General features: G+C 42.3%; 1 protein-coding gene across 4 annotated transcripts in view; it reads left to right on the top strand.

Annotated features, from left to right (window-relative positions):
• The window catches only part of LOC118211306 (acid-sensing ion channel 1), a 172,620-nt gene extending 147,574 nt beyond the window's left edge, over window positions 1–25,046 (top strand). For 2 of the 4 annotated variants that reach the window (XM_035388422.1, XM_035388420.1), the window contains 9 exons: window positions 2,226–2,376; window positions 5,532–5,659; window positions 7,486–7,636; window positions 9,438–9,494; window positions 10,466–10,619; window positions 15,034–15,125; window positions 17,018–17,097; window positions 20,970–21,071; window positions 24,301–24,396. In XM_035388422.1, coding sequence (XP_035244313.1) covers window positions 2,226–2,376; window positions 5,532–5,659; window positions 7,486–7,636; window positions 9,438–9,494; window positions 10,466–10,619; window positions 15,034–15,125; window positions 17,018–17,097; window positions 20,970–21,071; window positions 24,301–24,396 — 1,011 coding nt within the window. Of the gene's footprint in view, window positions 1–2,225; window positions 2,377–5,531; window positions 5,660–7,485; window positions 7,637–9,437; window positions 9,495–10,465; window positions 10,620–15,033; window positions 15,126–17,017; window positions 17,098–20,969; window positions 21,127–24,300 lie in introns of all 4 variants that reach the window. The other 2 variants (XM_035388421.1, XM_035388419.1) reach the window with 2 other exon arrangements.
• Window positions 25,047–25,339: the final 293 nt, after the last annotated feature.

Here is a 25,339-nt window from a genome sequence, read left to right on the forward strand (position 1 = left end):
GTGGCCATGACGTGACGTCATGAGATTGTTCAACTCAGACGTTCAGTGCTCCTGCAACCAAACTATGAGTTTAAAACACAAACTTTGCGCTCTCGCTTTATTACTTGGCGATTCGGGACAACTATGTCGAAGACGAAGTTTCTAAGCTTCACCATTGTCGCGCCTGTCCTCCATTTACCAAGCACCCCCTCCCTGCAGTCTCATCTGCAGCTACACCCCCATCCATGACAAACTGGACAACAGTGTCTATCTGGGCATTCATAAAAGCATTCTTTCATCACTAAAAATTTGTATTCTGTCATAGCAACAAGATATAGCCATCAATAGCCAAAGGTATGCCAGTACAGCTGTGAAAAACACTGCTCACTGAACACTGAAATAAACAAAAAGAATTATAGTAGAATTATATTATGACATTCTACTATCAATATCTGGGACTAAATATGGAATAAGTATAAAATCGTACCATTGGTTTTACACATAAAGATGTTCCTTTCAAGGTTCAGTGGTCATTTATTGTCTTCAACAAATTGTTTGTGAAATATACGTTCATTTGGGATGCCTGGGTACCTTCCAGTATAGCTGTGCGTAATATCCCATGTGTCGTTTACGGCCTTGTCACCCTTTTTAGTACAACGTGCCTTGACTGACACTTAATTTGTCCAGTAGGTGACCCTATAAGCTTTCTAACAATGTATAATATGTCTAATTTTACATTTGGAATAGCGTTTTATAGGTCAGCGTAACCGAAAGCAGTGAATAATCATCGCTGTATTACACATTCACTCTGTGGCAGCAGTAAAAGACACTGCACTTGGCGAAACGTTATCAATGAGTTTTGTAATTTCTTCGAAAGTATTATTATTCTTGAGAACTTCTGAGCATGGCTAAGGCATATGTTTGCTGATAGACTCAGCTGATACTGCTTTCTGGACCAAGTCAGTAGAGGATAACGACAGCATTGATTCTCTGTCTCTGTTTCTATCTACTGAACACAGATACGATTTCTTTGTCGATATGTAAGTGTTACTGCTCAAAATATTTCGGTTATATACATTATTTTTGAAATTGAGTGACTTTAATTTGGTTTGTGGTATTTTATAATGAGGATATTATAAAATAGGAGTTCTTAGGATGTGTTTCATGCACCTAATGTGGCGTGAGCTGGAACATTGCCACAACACGGTGGATGGTTGAATATTGTTTTAATGTCATTCCATCCCCATACAAGAAAACATTACATGCAGTAGAGTACAGAAAAATATATGAGAGTTAATGATTACACATTTAGGTACTGTACCACATTGTGCGATAATGTGTTTGCCTTATTTTTAAATCTGATATCAATGTTTCATCTTAAAGCTTCATAAGGGGCACATTTATAGGCATTATAATGGACAAAAAGCATTGTATTCATTTTTGAAGAGATTTTGGATGTATTTCTGAACCCCTATATATTTTAGACCATTTAACTGACTGAAAGCTTGTAATTCCCACTTTAAAATGAGACAAAAGTGAGTTTCTTGAGACAAAACTGTTGATTTGTAGAGAAGTACATTATTGTGTGATTTACAGAAATCCATAATTTAGAAATTTGCTGTCAAACATGAATGGAGTCCAATGGGCAAATAGGCTTTTTCAGTGAAAATATAGATATTACTAGGAGCAACTTCAAAGCTGGCCCATTGTTCCACATGGGACAAATATGAATTTTCGGATCTCTGCAGGATAAGAGTAGTTCATGTTGGTGCATATGTATTCATGTATGTCTGTATATGCTAGTTATCTTTACGCACTTAAGGTTGAAGATGTCACAGTTGCAGTTTGTTAGTCAACAGTCCATCTGATAGTTACATCATCTACCAAGTTGACAGGGTAATTGAGACTAAGGGGCCAACATAACTTGTATCTTTGGCAAAATAGTCATCTCCCAAAAGAATCGATCGGTTGTATTTATCTGACTGAGTTATTCCTTGTCTTTTGACTAATTTTCTATAAAAGCTTTTTATTTTGGCCTATTTATGTACTGCTTTTTTTGTAAACATGTAATATAACTGACGTCAGGAGTTCACCATAACGTCAGGTTGACACAATATCTCCTCTATTCATTGTAAAGACACCTACCGTGGAAATGTTTCACCGGGCATCACAACCTCAAACAAATGGAAGGAACGTCTTCTTGGATACCTTGTTTAATAGATTATTTATTCTGCTTTTCTTGCCAGATCTTTACCCGCTACGGAAAATGCTACACCTTCAACTCAGGGAAAGACGGACGCCCTCTGCTGGTGACGATGAAAGGCGGAATGGGGAATGGCTTGGAGATCATGCTGGACATTCAGCAGGATGAGTACCTCCCCGTCTGGGGGGAGACGGGTAAGGACAAAGATGTGCGCTCAGGGAAGGCGTGACACCCCTGTAGTCCTAATTAATTAAGTAATGAATTAATTAAATCAGTTTCTTGTGCCAAAGCGCATTTTTTAGTTTCAAATTCTATTTCTTTTTTTGAACAAGTATTTATTCCATTTCAGAATATCGGCAATCCAAACAATAGAACACTTTGACAAAACAGAGAATATATATATGTATATATATACACACTCACCGGCCACTTCATTAGGTACTTGCTTGTACCGGGTGTGGTCTTCTGCTGCTGTAGTCCATCTGCTTCATGGTTCGACGTGTTGTGCGTTCAGACATGCTCTCCTGCATACCTCGGTTGTAACGAGTGGTTATTTGAGTTACTGTTGCCTTTCTATCAGCTCGAACCAGTCTGGCCATTCTCCTCTGACCTCTGCTATCAACAAGGCATTTTTGCCCAGAGAACTGCTGCTCACTGGACATTTTCTCTTTTTCTGACCATTCTCTGTAGACCCTAGAGATGGTCGTGCGTGAAAATCCCAGTAGATCAGCAGTTTCTGAAATACTCAAACCTGGTCTGGCACCAACAACCATGCCATGTTCAAAGTCACTTAAATCACCTTTCTTCCCCATTCTGATGCTTGGTTTGAACTTCAGCAGATCGTCTTGACCATGTCTACATGCCTCAATGCATTGAGTTGCTGCCACGTGATTGGCTGATTATATATAACGAGCAGTTGAACAGTTGTACCAAATGGAGTGGCCGGTGAGTGTGTGTGTGTGTGTATATATATATTAGGGGTGGAGGTAGATGCCACTATTTGTATGTTTTTGTTCAACCAAAAACATTTTTGAATTTTCATTTGAATAAAAACAGGAAGTGGGCGTGGTTAAAACCAAAAGCGTGTGGAGCTTAACCAAAAGCTGTATAAAAGGCCGAAAATCCCAGATTTTTATCATTATAATCACTGGTACTGCTCATGGGAATTAATACAGAGTTGGTCCCTCCTTTGCTGCTGTAACAGCCTCCACTCTTCTGGGAAGGCTTTCCAGTCGGTTTTTGGAACATGGCTGCGGGGATTCGCTTCCATTCAGCCACAAGTGCGGTCGGGCACCGACGTTGGGCGTAAGGCCTGGCTCGCAGTCAGTGTTGCAGTTCATCCCAAAGGTGTTCGATAATTTGATATATTACTTCTCGGCGGGTAACAGAGGCGAAGCCATCAGTTTTGACGCTAATCGCCCATATCAGGAATGACAGGTTTGAGCCTGAGGTTATGAAAAGCAGTATGCAATTGTGAGATTTGGTGTCTGCCTAGCTTCTGCATGACAGGGTAGGGTCTCAGGAAAAATTTCATTTTGTGTTTGTGTGTATAATGCTGATTTGGTTGAGACTGTTGAGGTGGGATAAAATGCACTTACTGCCTTGTCTCCATGGTAATTACCTGAATGAAAGTGTGCCTTTACATTTCAAAGGGGAAGGCGCACGCTGACAGGAAGGATCTGAAGTAAATAAGCAGATAAAATACAAAACACTGATGAGTTGTTTTGCTATCTGCCGCCGTTATTTCAAAGACAGACCTTTTCTTTGCCGAGGAGCCCTGTAATGATAATATAATCCTGCAGTATTTTCAGATTTGAGGGTTACCGAAAACCTTTTTTTTCCCCTGAGTTGTTCACAGTTGCATTATAGGTCTACTGGCTTTGCATGAAGGAAGCTCATCCATTGAGGTACAAATTCAAACCGAGTATCTAAGCATATAAACCACTCTAGTAGTTGCATTGATTTCCTTTAGATTTTTAGCAGTTTTACTTATGCATCTATTTCTTCAATGGTTCGTAACGAAAAAAAGTCAAACATTCAATGCCTTGAGCTTGTGTTAGCACGAGCACCTTTGGCCTCTCTTCCAGATGCTGTTAATCCATCTTTGCATGGCTTTTTTTTAAGTAGCCATACATGCACAGAATGCCTTTATATATAGCCTAATGAAAAGACCTTTTCATCTCCTCTAAGGTTGACTATTATTGGTTATACTGTAGGCCACTTGGAACCATTTTATCAATAATATTCCTCCAGTATTATTTTATATTATTGCTGAAACCCTGGTGAGTTTTATTAAATGCAAATGAGTCAAAGGGCTCACATAAACCCTTGGATCTGCACTTGACTGTCCACCCCTTTACAAGTTTTGCCAAAAAAAAGAAAAACTAGTTGGTGTGTAGGCAATTATCAAATATCTTTAGTGCACATTCCTGAACAGGGAGAAACTTACACATTTGCGTTTTAAATACAGTTAATTTGTACTCATATTTTCCTGAAGCAATTCAGGTTCAGTTTCTTGAATAAGGGTACCAGGACACCGGGCGTTCTGGGAGTTTTGGGAACCTGCAAACTCAAAAATACAAGCCTAATTCCTTAAATATTACTGTACTATGGCATTTCATTCTGAAATGAAAATACCCACTACACTTCTGTATAGGCTAGTCTCCAGGTCATCGTTCTGGATCGCAGTAGAATGCATCGTCGAACTACGTTAGAGTCACTTATGCGTCTGTAGTCAAGAAAAATAAATTTTTCAACTTCTGTAAGCCTCCTAGCCTATGGTGAAGCACTAAGTGGTAACTTGCTTTGACATAGCGTTATACAAAACAACGGTTAATTAATTATGTTCCTGGCGTTTAGAAGACACTGTTGCCGGAGTGGCTTACTCTATGTTTTGCTTGCTTCGGTAGTATCCATGTACAGGTGGATATATACTAAAGTAATGCAGGTACCTTGCTCAAAGGTACAAACACAGTGTTCTACTTAAGAATCAAACTTGCAGTCTGTAGATTACAAGCCCAGTTCCCAACCAGACCTGGGTCAAATACGTATTTGTTTTGGATTCAAATACTTTTCTGGGCTCTATTGATCTTGCCTGGTGTAATTGATCCTGCCAATATGACCAGAAGGTGGGGTTTGCACTTTCTGAGAGTATTTAATTGGTTCAAGATTGGGACAAGATCAGTAAAGTGTATAAAAGTATTTGAATCCAAAACAAATACGTATTTGACCCAGGTCTGTTCCCAACCCATAATATTGCACTGTCACCATTGATTGATTGATTGATTGATTGGTTGATGGATCGATGTGTTGGATTGACGCTGTTTTTTTCTCGCTTCCCCTTCTGTAGACGAGACGTCGTTTGAAGCGGGCATTAAAGTGCAGATCCACAACCAGGACGAGCCGCCTTTCATCGACCAGCTGGGCTTCGGCGTGGCACCGGGATTCCAGACCTTCGTGTCGTGCCAGGAGCAGAGGGTACCGTTCGGGGCGGCATTCGCGTGTTCGAAAGTTAGCGGCGGCGTCCGGCAGTGGACTGGCTGGCACTCCCAACGCAACAGTCGGCTTGTCGTGTAGTCCTAGAGGAGCCCAAACCACACGTTTCCCCGTCCGTTGACCCATCACCACCAATTCAATTCGTTGTTGCCTTTTGTACCTTGAAAGGCATTAAGCATGCTGGCACCGTGCTGGCTGTCAGCCCCCGGGTGCGGTCTCTCTGTCTGCCCGGTGTGCAAGCTACGCCCCTGCCTTTCATTAATTTAATGCAATGGAGTCTAATTTCGTCTAATTCCCCCCCCCCCCCCCCCCCAGGCTTACAAATCTCTCCCTCCGGCAGCAAAGCCAAGCCGTCGGCTCTGAATGAAGCCACAGACTATGGAGAAAGCTTGTCTCTTTCCTCCTCCTCTCTCTCTCTCCTCTCTCCTCTCTTGTCCTTTCTTCATGAAATCCAAACAAACAAAAAAAAACCCCAAGACGGCCATGTCTCTGAGTAAAGAGGACAGTCAAGAGGATTCTTTAACTGAAGTTAAATGAATCACTCCCCCTCTCTCTTCCTCATTTCCTCCCTCTCTTCCTCCCCATCTTCTTCCTTCTCTCTCTCCCTCCTTCCCTCTCTCCCTCCCTTTCTCCTCACCTTCACACTCTCTTCACCTCTTTCATGACAGAACCTGCAGATTAACTGTGTGTGAATAAGGAGTCGGGGCAAAAGGCAACACGTTTTGTTGTGTTGTTTTGTTTCATTTCAAAGGCTGACTGGATCAAGGACACATACAAACACACACAAACACAACCGAGAACACACACACATGCAAGCACACACATACAAACACCGAAGCACAGGCACAAACACACACACACGCACAAACACACACAGACACACACACACACACACATATACATACACACACACACGCGCGCGCTCACACACACACACACACACGCACACAAAGACACGCACACACACACACACACACACACACACAAACACACACAGACACACATGCACACACACACACACACACACGTACACACACACATACAGCCCCTGCCAGTGCTTGAAAAGACAGCGAGTGGAGTGTGGGTGGTTGAGGTTGGCTGAATGGTGCTTTGCTTTGAAAAGGCTGGATCTGAATGTGGGGACCCAGCACACAAAGCGAAGCGATTGCTAGCCTGGCCGGCCTGGCAATCGGGAAGATACCATGTCACGATGAGCGGGAGGAACTCAGGAAAGCTGCCAGCTCAAGTCATCCATTAAAAAAGATGATACTGTGACTTTTTCCTCTGTGTCCATTTAGTGACATTAGCCATTATGAGGGCTATTATCCTGGAGTAATTAGGCTTAAGTGTAAATAGGACTTGTGTGTGTGAGTGTGTGTGTGTGTGTGGGAGGAACAATACAAACACACATTAGAAATGCTCATATAACCTTGAAAACACATCAGGACTTTTAATTGTAAATAACGTGACTGTTTAAATTGCTCGGAAAATTATTTTCAGTGTTTTCAATTTTTGCCACACCGATAAGTGGATTGTGATAAAATGTGTATGTGTGCGTGTGTGTGCATATGTGTCTGTGTGTGTATGTGTGCATGCATCTGTGTGCATGTGTGTATTGTGTGTGTGTGTGTGTGTCTGATGTGTTTGTGTGTGTGTCTGTGTGTGCGTGTGCATGCGTGTGTATGTGTCTGATGTTGGTGTATGTGTTTGTGTGTCTGTGTCTGTTGTTTGTGTATGTGTGTGTGTTTGTGTGTCTGATGTTTGTGTGTATGTGTGTGTGTGTGTGTGTGTGTGTGTGTTTCCTGCAGCTGACGTACCTGCCGCCTCCCTGGGGTGACTGCAAGGCCACGGCCATGGACTCTGAGTTCTTCAGCAGCTACAGCATCACGGCCTGTCGCATCGACTGCGAGACGCGCTACCTGGTGGAGAACTGCAACTGCCGCATGGTGCACATGCCCGGTAGGGCCCTGCAGTGCTAACGCTAAATGAGCAGTGCTAACGCTAAATGAGCAGTGCTAATGCTAAATGAGCAGTGCTAACACTAAATGAGCAGTCCTAATGCTAAATGAGCAGTGCTAATGCTAAATTAGCAGTGCTAACGCTAAATTAACAATGCTAATGCTAAATGAGCAGTGCTAATGCTAAATTAGCAGTGCTAACGCTAAATGAGCAATGCTAATGCTAAATGAGCAGTGCTAATGCTAAATGAGCACTGCTAATGCTAAATGATATTTCAGTGCATTAAACCAGCCAGGGGTCGCCTAGATGTTTCATGGGGGCACATCATTCCTGCAGTTTCTGGGGGTCTATTGCAGTGCTAACTTGCGCTTATTTGTGCTGTTAAGGAATTGCATTGCAGTGTTTGGATAAGGAAGTAACTAAGCGCATACACTACATTTCCAAATGTATGTGGACACCTGAACTTTACACCCATAATATGCACCTGTTGAAAATCTCATTCCAAAACCATGGGCATTAATATGGAGTTGGACTCCCCTTTGCAGCTGTAACAGCCTCCACTCTTTTTGGGAAGGCATTTTTGAACATGGCTACAGGGATTCTCTTCCATTCAGCCAAAACAGCATTAGTGAGACTGGGCACTAATGTTGGGCATAAGACCTGGCTTGCAGTCAGCATTTCGATTCATTTCAAAGGTGAAGATGGGGTAGAGGTCAGGGCTCTGTGCTGGCCAGTCAAGTTCTTTTCTGCCAAACTCAGTAAAACCATTTCTTTATGGACCTTGCTTTGTGCACAGGGGCACTGTCATGCTGAAACAGAAAAGGACCTTCCCCTAACTGTTGCCACAAAGTTGGAAGTGCACAATTCTCTAGAATGTCATTGTATGCTGTACCATTAAAATTTCCCTTCACTGGAATTTATGGGGCCTAGACCAAACCATGAAAAACTGCTCTGGTGTGCTTTACTCTACTCCAGCCAACACTTGGCATTGCGCATGGTGATCTTAGGCTTGTGCAAGGCGGCTCGGCCATGGAAACCCATTTCATGAAGCTCTTGACGAACAGTTCTTGTGCCGACGTTGTTTCCAGTGGTAGTTAGTGAGTGTTGCCATTGAGGACAGATGATTATTACGTGCTACGCTCTAGCACTTGGTGCTCCTATTCCGTGAGCTCATCTGGCCTAAGGCCGAGCTGTTGTTACTCCTGTATGTTTCCACTTCGCAATAACAGCACTTACAGTTGACTGGGGCAGCTCTAGCAGGGCAGAAATTTGACAAAATGGCTTGTTGGAAAGGTGGCGTCCTATGACAGTGCCACGTTCAAGGTCACTGAGCTCTTCAGTTACGACCCATTCTACTGCCAACTTCTGACAATGGAGATTGCATGGCTGTACGCTTGATTTTATGCACCTGTTAGCAGTGGGTGTGGCTGAAATAGCCAAAACCGCTAATTAGAAGGGGTGTCCACATGCTTTTGTAAATGTAATGTGTCTGAAAGCAGGATTAATACTTAGGAAATCCTGTGATTAGTGTCCTCATATGCTACGTGAGGAGCTTTTAATACCAGTATTTTGCAGGCGTATTTTAATTGGCTGTTCTGTAAGTACAGTACTAACTTCCTGTTGGTAGGGCAAATCAATATATGTCAATCTAAGTGGACCTGATTGCTGAAATGTGTGTCTGTAGAGTGTAGGGAAGTTTAGATATAATAAGCCCTTATTCAGGGCGTGTTTTATTAGATCAGAAAGATTCACTCTTATTGACTCAAGATGGTGAGCCCTGTGTTCTCTGATTTTTCTCTAGGAGATGCTCCCTACTGCACTCCGGAGCAGTACAAGGAGTGTGCCGATCCTGCTCTGGGTAAGGAGATCGATTTTTTACATTTTAAAATCGACGCGTGAAGGCACACCGCCCTCCCTGCATTTCCAGGTTTCTCTCCGTGTTTCGTTTTTGTTGTTGTTTCATAGCGTGCTATCAGGGTCAGTGCCCCGCAAAGGCAGCGGAATGTTTGTGGTTTGAAATTTGAAGACGGCTGTTTGAAAAGGCTAATAATAAAAAAGCCACACTAAAAGCCTGCACCCACACCTGATATTTAAGTTTTTTTATTTTGAATAAATTTGCAAAAATTTCTAAAAACCTGTTTTTGCTTTGTCATTATGGGGTATTGTGTGTAGATTGATGAGAATGAAAATGAATGTAATCCATTTAATAATAAGGCTGTTATGTAACAAAGTGTGGGAAAAGTGCAGGTGTCTGAATACTTTCCGAAGGCACTGTTTATGAAGAACATTTCAATGTTTTGCTTGTATTAGTACAGTAGATACATTACTTGATTTTGCTCACATTCATCTGCATTCTCCTTTTCTCTACATTTCTACATTATCTATTCATCTCTGGTCTGTTGGCTCTTAGTACAGAAAATAGTCATAAACTGTAAATGGTCTGGCTGTAACTGTAAAATCCCCCTGGCCCCATCAAACATCTGTGACTACACTCACATTTCTTTCTCACTCTTTCTCTCTCTCTCTCTCTCTCTCCCTCTCCCTCTCTCTCTCGTGCTCTCTCCCTCTCTCTTCCTCTCCCTCTCTCTCTTGTGCTCTCTCCCTCTCTCTCCCTCTCCTTCTCTCTCTCGTGCTCTCTCCCTCTCTCTCTCTCTCACCCTCTCTCCCTCTCTCTCTCTCCCTCTCTCTCCTCCTCTCTCCCTCTCTCTCTCTCCCTCTCCCTCTCTCTCTCTCCCTCTCTCTCCTCCTCTCTCCCTCTCTCTCTCTCCCTCTCTTTCCCTCTCTCTCTCTCTCTCTCTCTCCCCCTCTTTCCCTCTCTCTCTCTCCCAGACTTCCTGGTAGAGAAGGATAATGATTACTGCGTGTGTGAGACTCCGTGTAACATGACGCGCTACAACAAAGAGCTGTCCTTCGTCCGGATCCCCAGCAAGGCGTCCTCGAAGTACCTGGCCAAGAAGTTCAACAAGTCGGAGCAGTACATCGCGTGAGTCACGTCGCCTGCCCAGACGAGCACCTAGGCGCTGTCTACCTTGGGTTCCATTTCAGTTCAGTGTCAATTCAGCAAGGGTAGATGGGAGCCTAAACTGGTGTTGCGTACCTGTGTGTCTATGTGTGAAGAAAAATAAAACATGAATATGCAAGTTCTTGTGGCGAGGTAGCGCCAAATTGAAAGTGTGAGGGGGTAGGTGACTCAGCCAGTCTGGTGGTACCCGCTACAGTCGTTCGTTGATGGCGAGCTCGCTCTACAGGCCGAGCAACAAGGCTTTGTCTTCTTTTGTTTTGGAAGTTCGTTTAATAATGTGCACGAAACCCCTGAGTGAAACTGAAACTGAAAATATGCACAGTTCCTTCAGAAAGTATTCACTCCCCTTGGGTTGTTTCGCTTTTTGCCCTGTCACACTTTGCGCTGCACTGACATTTTTTTTCCTTTCATCAACACAGTGAATTAAAGAAATTTATGATGCCAAATAATGTTTTTTATTCAACATTTTTTAAATGTAAGACTTCTCAAAAAAGTATTGCCCCAAAACTCCCCCCCCCCCCCCCCCCCCCCCCCCCCCGAGAAAAAAAAATGTAGACAAGCAGTTACAGCTCCAAGTCTTCACAGATATTAGTTTAGCCAGCGGCTAGACAGTTATGACGGGAGGGTTGCTGGATTATTTATAGCAAACAAAACTAAAAAGAAAAAAACAAAATTATTAATTTAATTTATTAAAGTTCAAACATCTCTGGATTTACAAAATATTGTAGTGGGGAGCAAAATTGACACAAGAATGGGCTTTGAATTGAATAGGGTAATGCAGAGCATTGTGTACTGTATGTAATAATGCTACCAGCTGTTCTACTAGGTGCTGTTACCATGGCAACAGGTCATACACAAAAACCTACCCTGCTAGCTAACAGCTAGCTATCATTTTACTATTGATGCCTGCCTGTTGAAGCTAGACCAAGACACATCACATGAAAGAATTTGATGAGCTGGAACGTTGCTGCTTGTGATGCTGCAACATTAATGCAGCTTGTTAAGACAATGACAAGCTCCAGAAAGACAACGTTCAATCACAAACCGAATCACAGCTATTGTTACAGAAGACATTGCCTGATTAGCTTAAGCTAACAGTAAGCTACAAGCTAGACCATGACCTTGGACCTTGAATCCAAATCCAGCCCGGGTTATCTTTTCCCCCAGGTAATTAACTGAACAATTAGCGCTACTGATTGGCCAGACTGTATTCACACCTGACTCCCGAGTAAAGGGAGGGTGGAAAACCAGCAGTGCTCGGACCTTGAGGGCCGTGATTTGAGTGCCAGGGAGCTAGACAAACCCCGTTCCTGGAGATCTATCATTCTGTAGGCTTTCATTTCAAACTTAATTGGGCACGCCTGAGTCTTTCCTTCCAGCCATCCTCCAGGTAACAGGTTGACCTTTTCACTCATACAGTGGAACCCATATATCCCTCCACCCCAGTATTTCATCAGAGTTACATATCATACTAAAACAAACAAATGTATGTGCTCCTTGCATCAGTCAGGAAATAAAATAACTTTCAGTCAGTTGTTGATCTACCTGAAATATTCTACCTGCCATTGCGATCATACTGAAATGCTTGATGCATTTTTTTTATTTAACTATTTTACTGTAGTAATTCACATGGCTGGGGATCAGTTTAATTTCAAATGACTCAGTCTTGGAAATGAACTTGTAATTCACTTCAGTCATTGAAAAAAGTAAATTTGAAGTTGAGAGGCATTTTTAAGTTTGCAAATAGAATTTCAGTTTATTTCCTGAATTGACTGAATTGAAATTTAATTGGAATATGTCTGTGCATTACTGTCATCTCTTACTTTCTCGTGCTTACCTTAGTTGGTTGGCACACACTGGCAGAACCAGTGTGGAACACTGATTTCCTTCCTGCAAAGTCATGGACTTACATCCATCAGCCTTGTCTGAGCTAGATGTTAAACTTGGCCTCTTTCAGCAGAGTGGATCTCTTACAAATGTTAATGTATCTCTGTCAGTTTGAAGGAATCTGTCTGCTGTTCAAATCTGTTAGAAAAATAAAGAAGAAACAAATTGCACTCTTGCGGAATAGCTTCCAAAAAGCACAGTTTGTACAGTGGCAGGTCTGTTTTTTTCTGCCTCCTGTGGATTTTGTGTGTGTGTGTGTGCGTGTGTTTGTGTGTGTGCGTGTGTGTGTGTGCAGCAGTGTTTGTGTGTGTGTGTGGGTGTGTGCATGTGTGTGTGTGCAGCAGTGTTTGTGTGTGTGTGTGTGTGTGTGTGTGCAACAGTGTTTGTATGTGTGTGTGTGTGTGGTCCTCACATAAGAAGCAGCGTGTGTTAAAAGCCCTCAGCTCACACTGTGTAACTGTGAGGATTATCAGAAAAGCAGGCAGGAGCTCGTCTGGATTTGCCACACACAGCACAAGCCTGACACTTCACGCTTAGTCGATTCTACAAATGAGACAGGATGCCAGACAATGTGCGTGAATCACAGAAAGGATTAAAGCTTTTTCAACGGAATGCTTTACCCACTTGTCCAACAAGGCAAAAAAAAAAATTTGTTTATTGTGGAGAAAACTTAATCAAATATTAGTTGCTCTGATGGATTTAATTCCAAACAAGCCCATATGAAATGAACTGCAGTTACTACAGTATAGTCAGGTACTAGAATATTGTAGTGCTCTGCAGTAGGCCTATTGTATGTTATGGTATTTTTTACCATTATAAAGTGGTCAATTAAATACTATAGTATGTTTATATTGATATATTATTGTGTAGTAGAAGTATAATATTTTCTATAATGTGTTTGAAAAAAAAACACAGAAATAACAATAAAGTATCAGTAACACAAAAGCAATACTACTTTTTTCTATCATGAGTATTTATAATAATACTATAGTAATGCTATAGTGTTTGTTTAAATATGGGAGGGAAATCTCTGATCTGTTTAGTAAGGTCACATGACACAGAGCAGTGTGGGTCACTAACCGACAGCTGTATATACAGTAGAGAGTCAGAGTAACTGCAAAACTTCAAATCAAACGGGAAGGAGACAGCCCAGATCCTGAAATATGGCCATAGTGTTCTGTCCTTGAGCCCTGGAGAGGCCCCCATTTACATTTTTACATAAAGGTCAGAGGTCACTACACTGTCATGACCCCTGTAGTCAGTTGTCCTGATGCCAGTGTAGGGTATCTTGTCCTCACCGCAATCTTTGGTCCTGTGTTCTAAGTGATAAGGGCATTGGTGATAATCTTAGTACACTGTGCTTCTCCTTTTGCTTCTACCTTCTTCCTCCTCCTGTTCTGCCATCAGTGCTGCTAAAACCTCACATAGGAGCCTTAAATTACTAAAAGGTCACAGAGGTTGGAAGCCTGCCACTGAATGATTTGTATTTAAATGCAAGATGAACCTGCATTCATTTGCTCACAAATCTTGATACAGGTTATCCATAAGCTCTTAAACATTATAGCTTGCAAGAGCAAGCTCAGGTAGTATGCCCTTTCTTTAATATTTCAGGTTCAGAGTTAACAGAGCTCCCTGATTGGATCAGTAATAGATAAGAATATTATTTGACTTTACGTTCCATTTAATCGATCTGTATAGTTTAATTTGGAGTCGATGCTAAGATATTAGCTAATTCAGTACTCGTTAGCTTTGAATCTGTTGCTACGACAGTTTGTTCGTGAGTGTAGTGACTTATCCAGTACCATCATCCAAATTCCGGCGAAGGATTTGTTGAAGGATGTGTTGAATTTTTTTAAAAGTGTAATTATTTAATTAATTTATTCCCCCAAACCCCCCGCCCCCAATGCCACCCCTCACCCCCTGCTTGCGGCTTTAATTTTTATTAAAGCTTTGTTTGTCACTTTTATACAAACTGTATTATCTTAATTCAAACCCGATGATGGCTTTGAAGCTAAAGGTATTTCTCTTTTTACTATTTAAAAATATTTTATGATGAAATATTTCAAAAGTTCATGTTGAAAAACATGCACATAAATGCTTCTTGAGCATATCTCTGGGGAGAAAAAGACCGAGTTACTCAGTTCACATACACTGAGATTCACTGGATATTCAGAAACTAAAAAATAAAAAAATCACCCCTGCCAGGATCTTTCATGTAATCCCTGTCTGCTTTTCCCCAGATGTGAAAACAGCCGTATAAAGCAGAACTATTAATAATTTCTGTTATTGTATTTCAGCAGTAAGGACCAGCATACAAACACGGGCCAGCAGGTTATCTGCTACCTTTGTAAGGCCTACTTATTCAACTGCTGATAAAAATGAGAAAAAACACCAGGGGCTAATAGGAGCCATGCTACACTATTGCCTGAGAATAAATGGCAAACTGTGTGCGTGTGTGTGTTTGAAACCTGCTTTTTCTTATTGACAGCGATAATATCCTTGTGCTGGATATCTTCTTTGAGGCTCTGAACTACGAGACCATAGAACAGAAGAAAGCGTATGAGATTGCGGGACTGCTGGGTAAGGCTGCGTGCCAACTGGTCTTGTTTTGTTGCTTATCACCGTGTTGCCATCACTACCACCACCATTTTGTTTTCCACTTTTTGCTAAAATTGGATGATTATACTGTTAAACCTTTACTTAACCAGATAGGGTCGCCTGAGACCTCAATTCTTATTTGCGCTGACTGACAACCTGGGAATAAAATCAGGTTGGGGGGAGGGGGTGGGGGGGGGCTTGGGAGTCAGGGATTGTGTAGCCAATTATATGTAGGATGTGATTAGGTAGCCAGCCATGTTTGAGAGTCTGTTTCTGTAGAAATTTAGCTTTAGTTACCACCGTACGTCTTTTGAATAGTACCTTGGGGGTCTGTACTGACCAAAGTGAGTATGAACCAAATTGAGTATGAGTTTTAAACCTTTCATGTCTGTCAACCAGTCTGTGTGCCACCATGGGTATGTTTGACTTCAGAGTAGGGCCCTGAGGTTTCCTGAACACGTGACCTTTTTCAAGTAGTCAAGATCATGACTGAAGACCATGATTTATTCATTAGTTGAATCAGGTATCAGAACAAAAAGCTTGCCCCCACGTCGGCCATTCTCGTATTGGAAAACCCTGCGGTAACAGATTAGCTGACATGATTAAGGTATCATAATGCGTCAACTGCTGTTGAGAAGGAGTAGCTTCAGAAAGGCTTGTGTCACACGCCGTGACACTCCTGGGTGGAAAGAAGAGCTGGACACGGGGAGATAGACGAATTCCGGTTTTCGCCGGCAATTTATTACTCAAATGCACCAGAGTGAGTGAGCAAGAGAGCGGTTTACCATACGGGGTTTGGAAAATGAAATAAGCGGGGGAAAAAAAGCTTCTCCTATCCCCTTCACGGGCTCTAGGTAAAAATAAAAAATGAAAACATCAAAGGCAAAATAAATTCACATGAAGTTCCCTTCCCATTCATGCTCGCTCTCACTGAAGAATATGTGATCCCCGGTCTCAGACACCTACTGGAGAAAAAACGTACACTTTTAAACCCTGGACTGATTTGTAATGTAATCCAGGTGTGTGTGTGCCTACTTAACCAGTAGGCACGATCCTCCGATTGCCCTGATTCTCCCTCAGAAACCAAGCCCTGCCACAGCCTGTATCCCCCTTGTAGTTTTGGAGGACTAAGTCCCGAAAAACTCACAGCCCTGTTCGTGAGCTGTGTGACTATGATGTTCCTTGTTACATGAGGATGAACTTGCTTGGGATATCCAGGAGCCTTGGAACGAATGAATGCGTTGGGAAAACTCTCCTTAGCTTTCCGGGAACATTTCAGGAATTGTCTGAAGGACCAAGAACTGGGTCCCTGCTAAAAACTGTGTATTCGGATAAACACATTTCAGTCTAGTTCAGGTTTCTGGTGGGTCAGTATGTACACAGGCAGGACTGGCTGTAGCCTCTCTGCTGCTCTTTGTGCCCTTTCTCATGGACACAATGCAGGCCCCCCTTCATTCGACGCCACTTAGGCAATCATGTATAATCGCCTTGATACCGGCCCTGTATGTGGGTTAGGTTATTGTTTCCACCTATTACTCTGGCTCAGTTAGCTGCATGCACCATCAGTTCATTCAAACAACTAGGCCACAGTAAACTGTTGGAATTATCAGACTGTCATCCATGAACTTATCAAGATGTGCAGCTAAAACAATAGATTGCATAAATAATTGGAATAATGACATAGTTCAACTAAGAGCAGACGTTTGCCAGTTGTATTTTACGAACAGAGACAGACCACCTTGTCTATCCCTGAGTAATGCTCAGAGATACACTAATTGGCGGTAGCACTTGTCTATCAGAACATATATGTATGTCTGTGTTTATATGACTGCGTCTATGACTGCGTATGAAGTGGTTGATTGCTTCTATTTCAGGTGACATTGGAGGCCAAATGGGCCTGTTCATTGGAGCCAGCATTTTGACCATCTTGGAGCTGTTTGACTACTTGTATGAGGTGAGGCGTTTTTTCTGTTTTTGAGCTGGATAGTTCCCAGCATGCACTGGGGCCGTGTTCACCTCAGAATGTATGGCTCCGATGCCACTTTGCATTCCCCATTCACACACTACATTGTGAAATTGAGCAACTTAAAATGACATGGCATAGCACAGACCTGAATACATATCAGCCCATGCCCCAGGGACCATGACTGTCCCATCTCCACGGTGAAGAATACATCTGCGAACATCTGATCTTACACCATCCGCCACAGGGCAGTGAGTAGTAATTATCCTAATTAACAGTTAAATCTTTTAACTGAAAAATGATACATCAGCATCTTGTGGAACGTGTGTTTCGATATGCAGAATTTCTCTGCCCTCTGGGAGAAAAATATATGTGAGAGATGAGGTGAAAATTTGAAAGAAAGAGTAAAAATCAGATCCGAGCTATTGGCCAGTCTCATTTTTGCATGCGTAAATGCTGTAAGGTGCATTATGTCATGATTTATGCATGAACGGGAACATGGACTGACTAATACTGACATGTACTACTCTGGGGCCTTGGTTTGGTCAGTAGTCATCAATTCTGCCCTTGTTAAGGTGTTATTATCACATTTGAGTGCACCCAACGATCCTTTCTATCTCAGCGGCTGAGTTTCTGCCTGATAGATAAAAGGTGCAATCCAGACGTTCCATTTGTATCATGTCGTCCAATTTCCTTTTGACTCGTCGTTTTTGATCATGTCCTCCGATTTGATGTGCCACAGTAACGTCCTTCTTCAGAATCAGAATCAGAATCAGAATCGTATTTTATTGCCAAGTAGGTTTACACGAGAGGGCACTCGTTTCATTGAAACGAAGAAAAACCTCAGCACATAGCAACATCATAAAAACATTACAAACATTACAAACATTACAACAAAACTCGAAGACTTGCACATGTGGTAGGGGGTAGGGTGTCGGGGAGGGGAAGTGTCGCAGCACAGACACTGGGAGGACAAGCGCGTGCTCTCCTCTGAAACACGAGCGCCGGCTCCTTCTTTCACTTCCGCAGTCCTCCACCCTGCAGCTGCGCAGTCATTCAGTAGCAGGAGTTCTCTTTGTGCGCAGTTGGGGCCGGCAGACTGCACAGGCTCGATCAGCTTGAGCAGCAGTTTTTGAACTCTCTCCGGGGGGACTTCCCGTGCATTTTCAGCATTTCTGTTTCAGCCAGTTTAAAATCCTTCAAAACACGCTCAAGTTTTTCCTCTAATTTCCCTCAAACTTGTTAATGCGACACAGGTGTGGATCGTTGCCATTACCTTTCACTTCGTGTTCCTCCATTTTGTACAGTTTAGTTTCGGTGACCTTGTGTCCAAGCTTTCAGCAGTTAGGGCCCCGCTGGTGTCACCTGTGCTCAGGGATGGACTGCGATCAAAAATTGGCCTGACTTCTGTCCAGTCCGGCCATCCGCAATCAGCTTGGACACAAACCGTCCTTGCTGGCGATGTACAAATCCCCAGCATCTTTTTATTACAAACACATTGCTAAGTGGAGATGTCTGAAGTAGAGATGGTTGAATTGATAATATAGGCCATATTGCCCATTGCATGAATCATGTTGGATTGTGATTGGTTGGTGCACAATGGCAGTAACATTTGGCCCTCTTAATTGGACTGACTCACTCCAAACACTGCCTTTCCAGGCCATGTCTTTGTGTCAGCTTTGATTAGATCCCCAAAGACACCACAACACAAAGGGAGGAAAACAGTTAGTCTCTTCAATCTCTCTCTCTTTCTCTTTCTCTCTCTCTCTCTTTCTGTCTCTCTCTCTCTCTCTCTCTCTCTCTTTCTGTCTCTCTCTCTCTCATACACACACTCTATCATACAACTCAGACTGTAGGGCGTTGATCTGAAAGGGTCAATAATTTATTTGTGAAGTTAAAGAATATTTTACTGATTTACTTTATTTCACTGTGTTCTATTTCTATAATGGATGGTGTCAGAACAGAATGTTCTTTGGTAAATTCTTAATGTTGGTGCTGCAAATTAAATTGGATAATTAATATGAAAGTGTTTAATATATAATAGCAGCCCTGGTTCTTTGTATCATGTGTGTAAATGATTAATTTAATTAAATTAGACAAAGCACTGAAGTAATTTGGTTCTGTACTCAGTTGTGTAGTTAAGTCTAAACTAACTTAAATGCATCTGATCTTTGGCTTTAAGTCTGAACAGCCAATAATCAAATGAAATCAGATATTTGGAGTTCCAGTTTGGACCACATTCATAGTGGTCTGAAATCTGATAAATATCCAGTGCGACTTGTGTCTGTAGAATCTGATTTTTTTCTGCCCTCACAAATCCCTGCTTTTTCCCCTCAATACTCATATGTCAACTTACAACATCATTTCTCAACAGAAGTAAGAAACATCCAGCTTGGTCCAAACACATGAGCCTAATCTGCCACCAACTTCAGACAGTAGAGTGAACTCAATGCTCTTTGGAAATATAAAACAAGCTTGTCAGGATTGTGAGACTATTATTATGGGTGACTTCAATTACCCTGCTATTAATTGGGAATTGATGACAGGACAAAGAAAAAGTGAGGAAGAATTTTTAGATGTTATAAATGACCTTTTTTGGCACAGTATGTCAGTAGGCCTACTAGAGGCAAATCAATTCTGGATCTGGTGCTATGTAATGATCCGGATAGAATTTGTAGCATAGAGGTAATTGAGCCTCTTGGGTCTAGTGATCATCCTGCAGTTAGATTTCCTGTATTATGGCAAATTAACAAGGCCTCCTCTATGGCCTGAATTTTTTATTTTATGTTATGTCTTCAGATATTGAAATAGAGGGAAAAGTACTGGATGAATAACTTTATCTAAAGACAAACAAGGCTGCAGGTCCTGAGGGCATATACCCAAGAGTACACAAAGAGTTAGCTGAGATCATTTTTAAACCACTGGCAGGTATTTTTAGACCATCCTTAGAAACTGGAGAAATACCTGAGGACTAGAAACAAGGTAATATAACATCAATATATGAGAAAGGGGAAACTACAGGCCTGAAAGTTTACTTTCATCACATGTAAAATACTGAAATCTATCATTATATACTGGCATGTATTTAAAATATATTTGGTATATCTCTACATTGTATATTTTTCAATATATGGTAATACATTTTCATTTCTTAAGGCTATGGCTGTAGTCCTGTCCTCCCCTGACTCCCCTGATATTTTCTGTGGGTAGCGCCTCTCAAATTAGTGCCAGAACACACTGAGAGGCGCTACCCATAGAAAATATTAGCCTATGGGCGGGTCATGCGTAACACCTGGCAGACGACATGCTCCTATGGTCTTCTGGGCTAGTCATTCGAAATGGGCTAATGAACGGCGCTCACTTGCTGTTCTGATGAAGGCTTGCTAGCCGAAACGTTAACTGCGCTCTATTAAAGCTTTATTATTTGGAGCACCATACCAAGTGTGCAGATCTCGCTTTGTTCAAGTTTTAATACTCTCTTGACTCTGTACCTTAGCTATTGGGCTGGTGTGTGTGCATTTCTTCAGATATTACTCTAGGCCCATGGGTAAAAAAAGAAGAAAATTCAGTTTTAAAAGTAAATATAACAAGTAAATATATTGCATTTGTTTTTTATGTGTATGAAGGAAGTTGATTTGCATAGGTCACTTGTGAACACCAGATTGTTCTCTCTGCATGTACAGCCGAGCTGTTTAGCAAATAAAAAACGAGGAAGGAAGACGGTGTCTGGAACACACACGTTACCGTGAAATGTCCCTATAAACTGTGGCAGTCATGTCCACAATAAACATATGAAATTATTGGGTGTGCTAATGCAGTTCTGGCACGTCCTTTCACGAGCGTGTTTTTCTGTTTGCGTGCAGGTGATCAAGTTCAAGCTGTGCCGCTGCTCGAAGAAGAAGAGCAAGCAGAGCAGCAGCAACGACCGCGGTGCCGTCCTGAGCCTGGACGACGTGAAGCGCCACGTCAGTACCCGCGACTGAGCCTCGGCACCGTCAGAACCAGACCCGGGTCAAACGCGTATTTAAAGCATTTCAATTACTTTTACAAAATGACAGTGCCGTGCTATTTGTGTGCATCCAACTTTTTGTGGCAACGGTCTGGGGGGAAGGCCCTTTCCTAGTTCAGCATGACAGTGCCCCCGTGCACAAAGTGAGGTCCATAAAAAAATGGGTTTGCCGATTTTGGCGTGGAGGAACTCGACTGGTCTGCACAGAGCCCCTGACCTCAACCCCATCGAACACCTCTGCGATGCATTGGGACGCCGACTGCGAGCCAGGCCTTATCACCCAACATCAAGTGCCCGACCTCGCTAATGCTCTTGTGGCGAATCCTCGCAGCCATGTTCAAAAATCTAGTGGAAAGCCTTCCCAGAAGAGTGGGGGCTGTTGCAGCAACCAACTCCATATTAACGCCCACTGGAATGACATTTTCAACAAGAATATATGGGTGTGATGTTTGGGGATCCGCATACTTTTAGCCATGTAGTGTGCATCAGCAAAGCGGTGTTTGCTAATCAGAGCTGACCGATGGGAATAGTAGGACACTTAACAGGATAGCTTGCTAAAACCCCACAACTAGAGCCTCAAAAATTACCACGGATTTGAATGAACATCTCTGTGACCCAGTCTAAAAAAAACATACATTGTGAGTCTCACAGGACTTGTATTTAGACAAGAAAATTGCTTGTATCCAAGGCTAATGCACAAAGACAAAAAAACCTGGACCCCTGAACAGTGGAAAAAGTGATGGTCTAATGGGTTGTCTTCTAGTCTTTTTCCTACACCTGGATTACTGTATATTGAGGGAAAATCCAAGGTAGCCTTCAACCCACGGGGCGACATAGCTCAGGAGGTGAGAGCGGTTGTCTGGCAGTCGGAGGGTTGCCGGTTCAGTCCCCGCCCTGGGCGTGTCAAAGTGTCCCTGAGCAAGACACCTAACCCCTAACTGCTCTGGTGAATGAGAGGCAACAATTGTAAAGCGCTTTGGATAAAAGCACTATATAAATGCAGTCCATTTACCATCCATTTACCCACAATGTCCGTTGCCAACTGTTAACCCGTGTGTTCGGTTTGGGTCAAATGGACCCATTTTAAACTTTGAGTAAAAGAAAAATTACACGTTTGAGAGCTGAATTTCATAACCAGTGACTAAACCAGTATAAATTTGGTTCTTGTTTTGTTGTTCATCATCTGTATTTGCTTTATGACTTTTTTGCTTATTTAGTTTAGTTGAATATAACAACATAAATATGAAAAATAATTGAAAATGGCAGTTCAAAACTGGCTAACAGTTTCACAGATGCTAATAATTAAACATTGCGGAAGGGTTAACCATGGTGGTGAGTCTGTAATAGTCTGGGCAGCCGTCTCATGGGAGTCATTGGGTCTGATGATTGTTCTGCGTGGTCATGTAATGGCCGAGGAGTGTGATGCCATTTTATCAGACCAGATGCATCATGTGGTGTAAAAACAGTTCCCTCGTGGTGTTCCCGCCTTCCGAGACGATAATGCGCCTCCACACCGCTAAACGAGAATGGTTTCAGGAACACCGTGATGAAGATTTTTTGCGTCTTCCTCTGACTCATGTCTCCCGAAGGTGAGGCATGATGTAAACGTGAGAAGCGTGAATGCTAGCCCCGGCTTGGACGCGCCCACGCTCCACTCTTTGGTATAAGGGTAATGAGTAATGTTTTCAGTTGGACGCCCACCTAAAGCCTGCGTTTCTTGACTGGTAGAATGCCAGGTCATATTTTCTGCAATTTATTATCCACTTAAATTATGTCATTCTAACAGAACAGACACTTATTTAACTATGTGTAAGAGGATGTGGTTGGAGAGAGAGAGAGAGGGGGGGAGAGAGAGAGAGAGAGATAGAGAAAGAGAGAGAGAGAGAGACGGCTGACCAGGCCAGAGGGATTTTGAGCTCATAATGTCAGGTGACATTTACGGAGAGCTGTAATTTCACACGCAGTGGAATGTAAAAGATATGAACTTCAGAGTTGTGTGGAAGGAAGGAAGATACACAATTATGCCTCATTTGAGTTTCCTCATTTTAAAAACTCATGGATAATCGTCGCCATTCTCGCTGATTCAAAAAAACAAGCATTGAACAGAGAGATGTCACACTTTCCAGAGAAAACTGGAAATTAACCCCTCCCTTGATAACTGTGAATTAGGTCCAGGGTAGCTTAACGTGTTTTATAGAAAGAATTATCAGAAGAAAACAGGAGAAGGTTGAAAGATTGTGGGTCACTGGAAAGGAGAGTTAGACTGACGAGAGAGAGAGAGCAGATTGTCTCTCCACTGGACATCGAAGCCAGCGAAACAATATGAAGGTAGTTTTATGGTAATCAAGCTGCTATTTACTGTCAGTAGTTCAGCTGGCTTGACATTAGACTCCGTCTGACTCATTTAAGGAACAGCATGTTCAACAAAAATGCACTTCAAGTAACTCCAAAACAATTTGTGCAGCAATGTAATGCCTCCAGATAAACTGAAATTTTGGTTTATGATTGTGAATAAACTCTTCAAAATTCATCTGTTCTTACAGACAGCCTCAAGAAATCAAATTGTGCTGTGTATTTTCTTCCTTTAGACCAGGGGTCCACGGCCCTCCGGTTGAAAACCAGGCATACCCCTAAATACTTGTTTGCCAGCAAGCAAAGCCATCTAGTTATTCGAAACAGTTAACTATCCAAATTATCCTTCATAGCACATAAACGCTGTCAGAACCGAGTCAAACCTAGTCAAAAATATAGATGAAATCCGAAAAAAAATATTATCACATAATTTTAGTGAACTCTTCCTTTAATTTAAGGTGGCTTCTTTTATAACTCTGTGGCACAGGCAAAGCCAGCTATGCCATTTTCACTAGGCTTTATAGATACATTTACTTGTGTGGTATATTATATATTTTATAACTTATATTTTATACTTATATTTAATAAGTAAAAGTGATCCATTTGTGTTATTGTAGGTAAAAAATGAACAAAACATTTTGTACTTTGATTTGTTATTCAATAAATGTGTAAAAGAATTATTTTCTACCTAAAGTTTTTTTTAATTTTTTAACTACAGGTGGTCTAATACTTTTGGCCTGTACCTAATATGTGGTATTTTTGCCAATCCCTGCCCCCTCTCCCCCTCGCTCATGGTCTCTTTTTCTCCTTTTGTGCTTCTGTCCACTGCACAGGCTCCTTGCGAAAATATCCGCGCACCGTCTACATATCCCGCAAACATGCTACCTCATCACCCTGGGCAGGGAAACTTTGAGGACTTCACCTGCTGAGCCAGTCACCGAGGAGCATGGAGGCAGAGCCTTGTAGCCTGCGCTACCAAAGTCAGCAACTACAACTTTCAATAAGGACATTTATGGTATTGGAACAGATTTTAATGGGTTTTTTTTTCTTCAGTTTTTATGAGCTTTTTTAATGGAGTATTTGCTTCTCCATTTCACATGGAGAAAGAAACTGAATAATCCACCACAAACAAAAACAAAAGCCAAGCAGAAAAACCCAGTTAGAAGAGTATGTGAGGGGAGCCCGAACCTTTTCGAAGGAGGACCTTTCGTCACAGATTTTGTGCTGCCGTCTCAGAAGAGATCCTTTTCGAGGCCTGGCGAATGCGGAGCGCTTGGCCTCGCAGAGCGCGAATGTAAAAAGTTTCGTTGTCAACCGGACGCTTGTGTGAAAGCTTTTCTTTCCGATGCCCCTTGCCTTTACTGCACCGACACACAGACTTTTCCAGAAACTTTCCGGTGCATTTGGACAGTACAGTAGAATACAGCATCGCATTCTCAGCTGTTCATGTAGCAACTGTTCATTTCTCCCTGTCACCTGACCAGCCAAAAGCAGGTCTCAGTGTATTTCTCATGAGAAGGTATCTTCTCCCTGGGTTAAAACAGCTGCCTGGAAACCCAAGGGAGAAAGGTGCTGTGGGGGGGGGGGGGGGGGGGGGGGGGGGGTGGGCTGAGGGGGCTAGGTGTAGAGACTTCTACCATTTTAGGGCGCAGAGGTTTAGCCAGATGTATGGTGAAAATCTTTCAGGTGTCATCCTGTAAATGCATGCTTGTACTCGTCTTCGTGTGCATGTGCAGTTATTTTCAGTTATTCTATTATTTGAATTGCCATATTGCCATAAGGGATCGTCCTTAATTTTTTTTTCTCATTTTTAACATTTTTAAAAATAATTGTTGTCGTCTGTGTGATTGTGTGCGTGCGTGTATATGAATG

The sequence above is a fragment of the Anguilla anguilla genome, chromosome 13 (genome assembly GCF_013347855.1).
Source record: "Anguilla anguilla isolate fAngAng1 chromosome 13, fAngAng1.pri, whole genome shotgun sequence".
NCBI classification, from domain to species: Eukaryota; Metazoa; Chordata; class Actinopteri; order Anguilliformes; family Anguillidae; genus Anguilla; species Anguilla anguilla.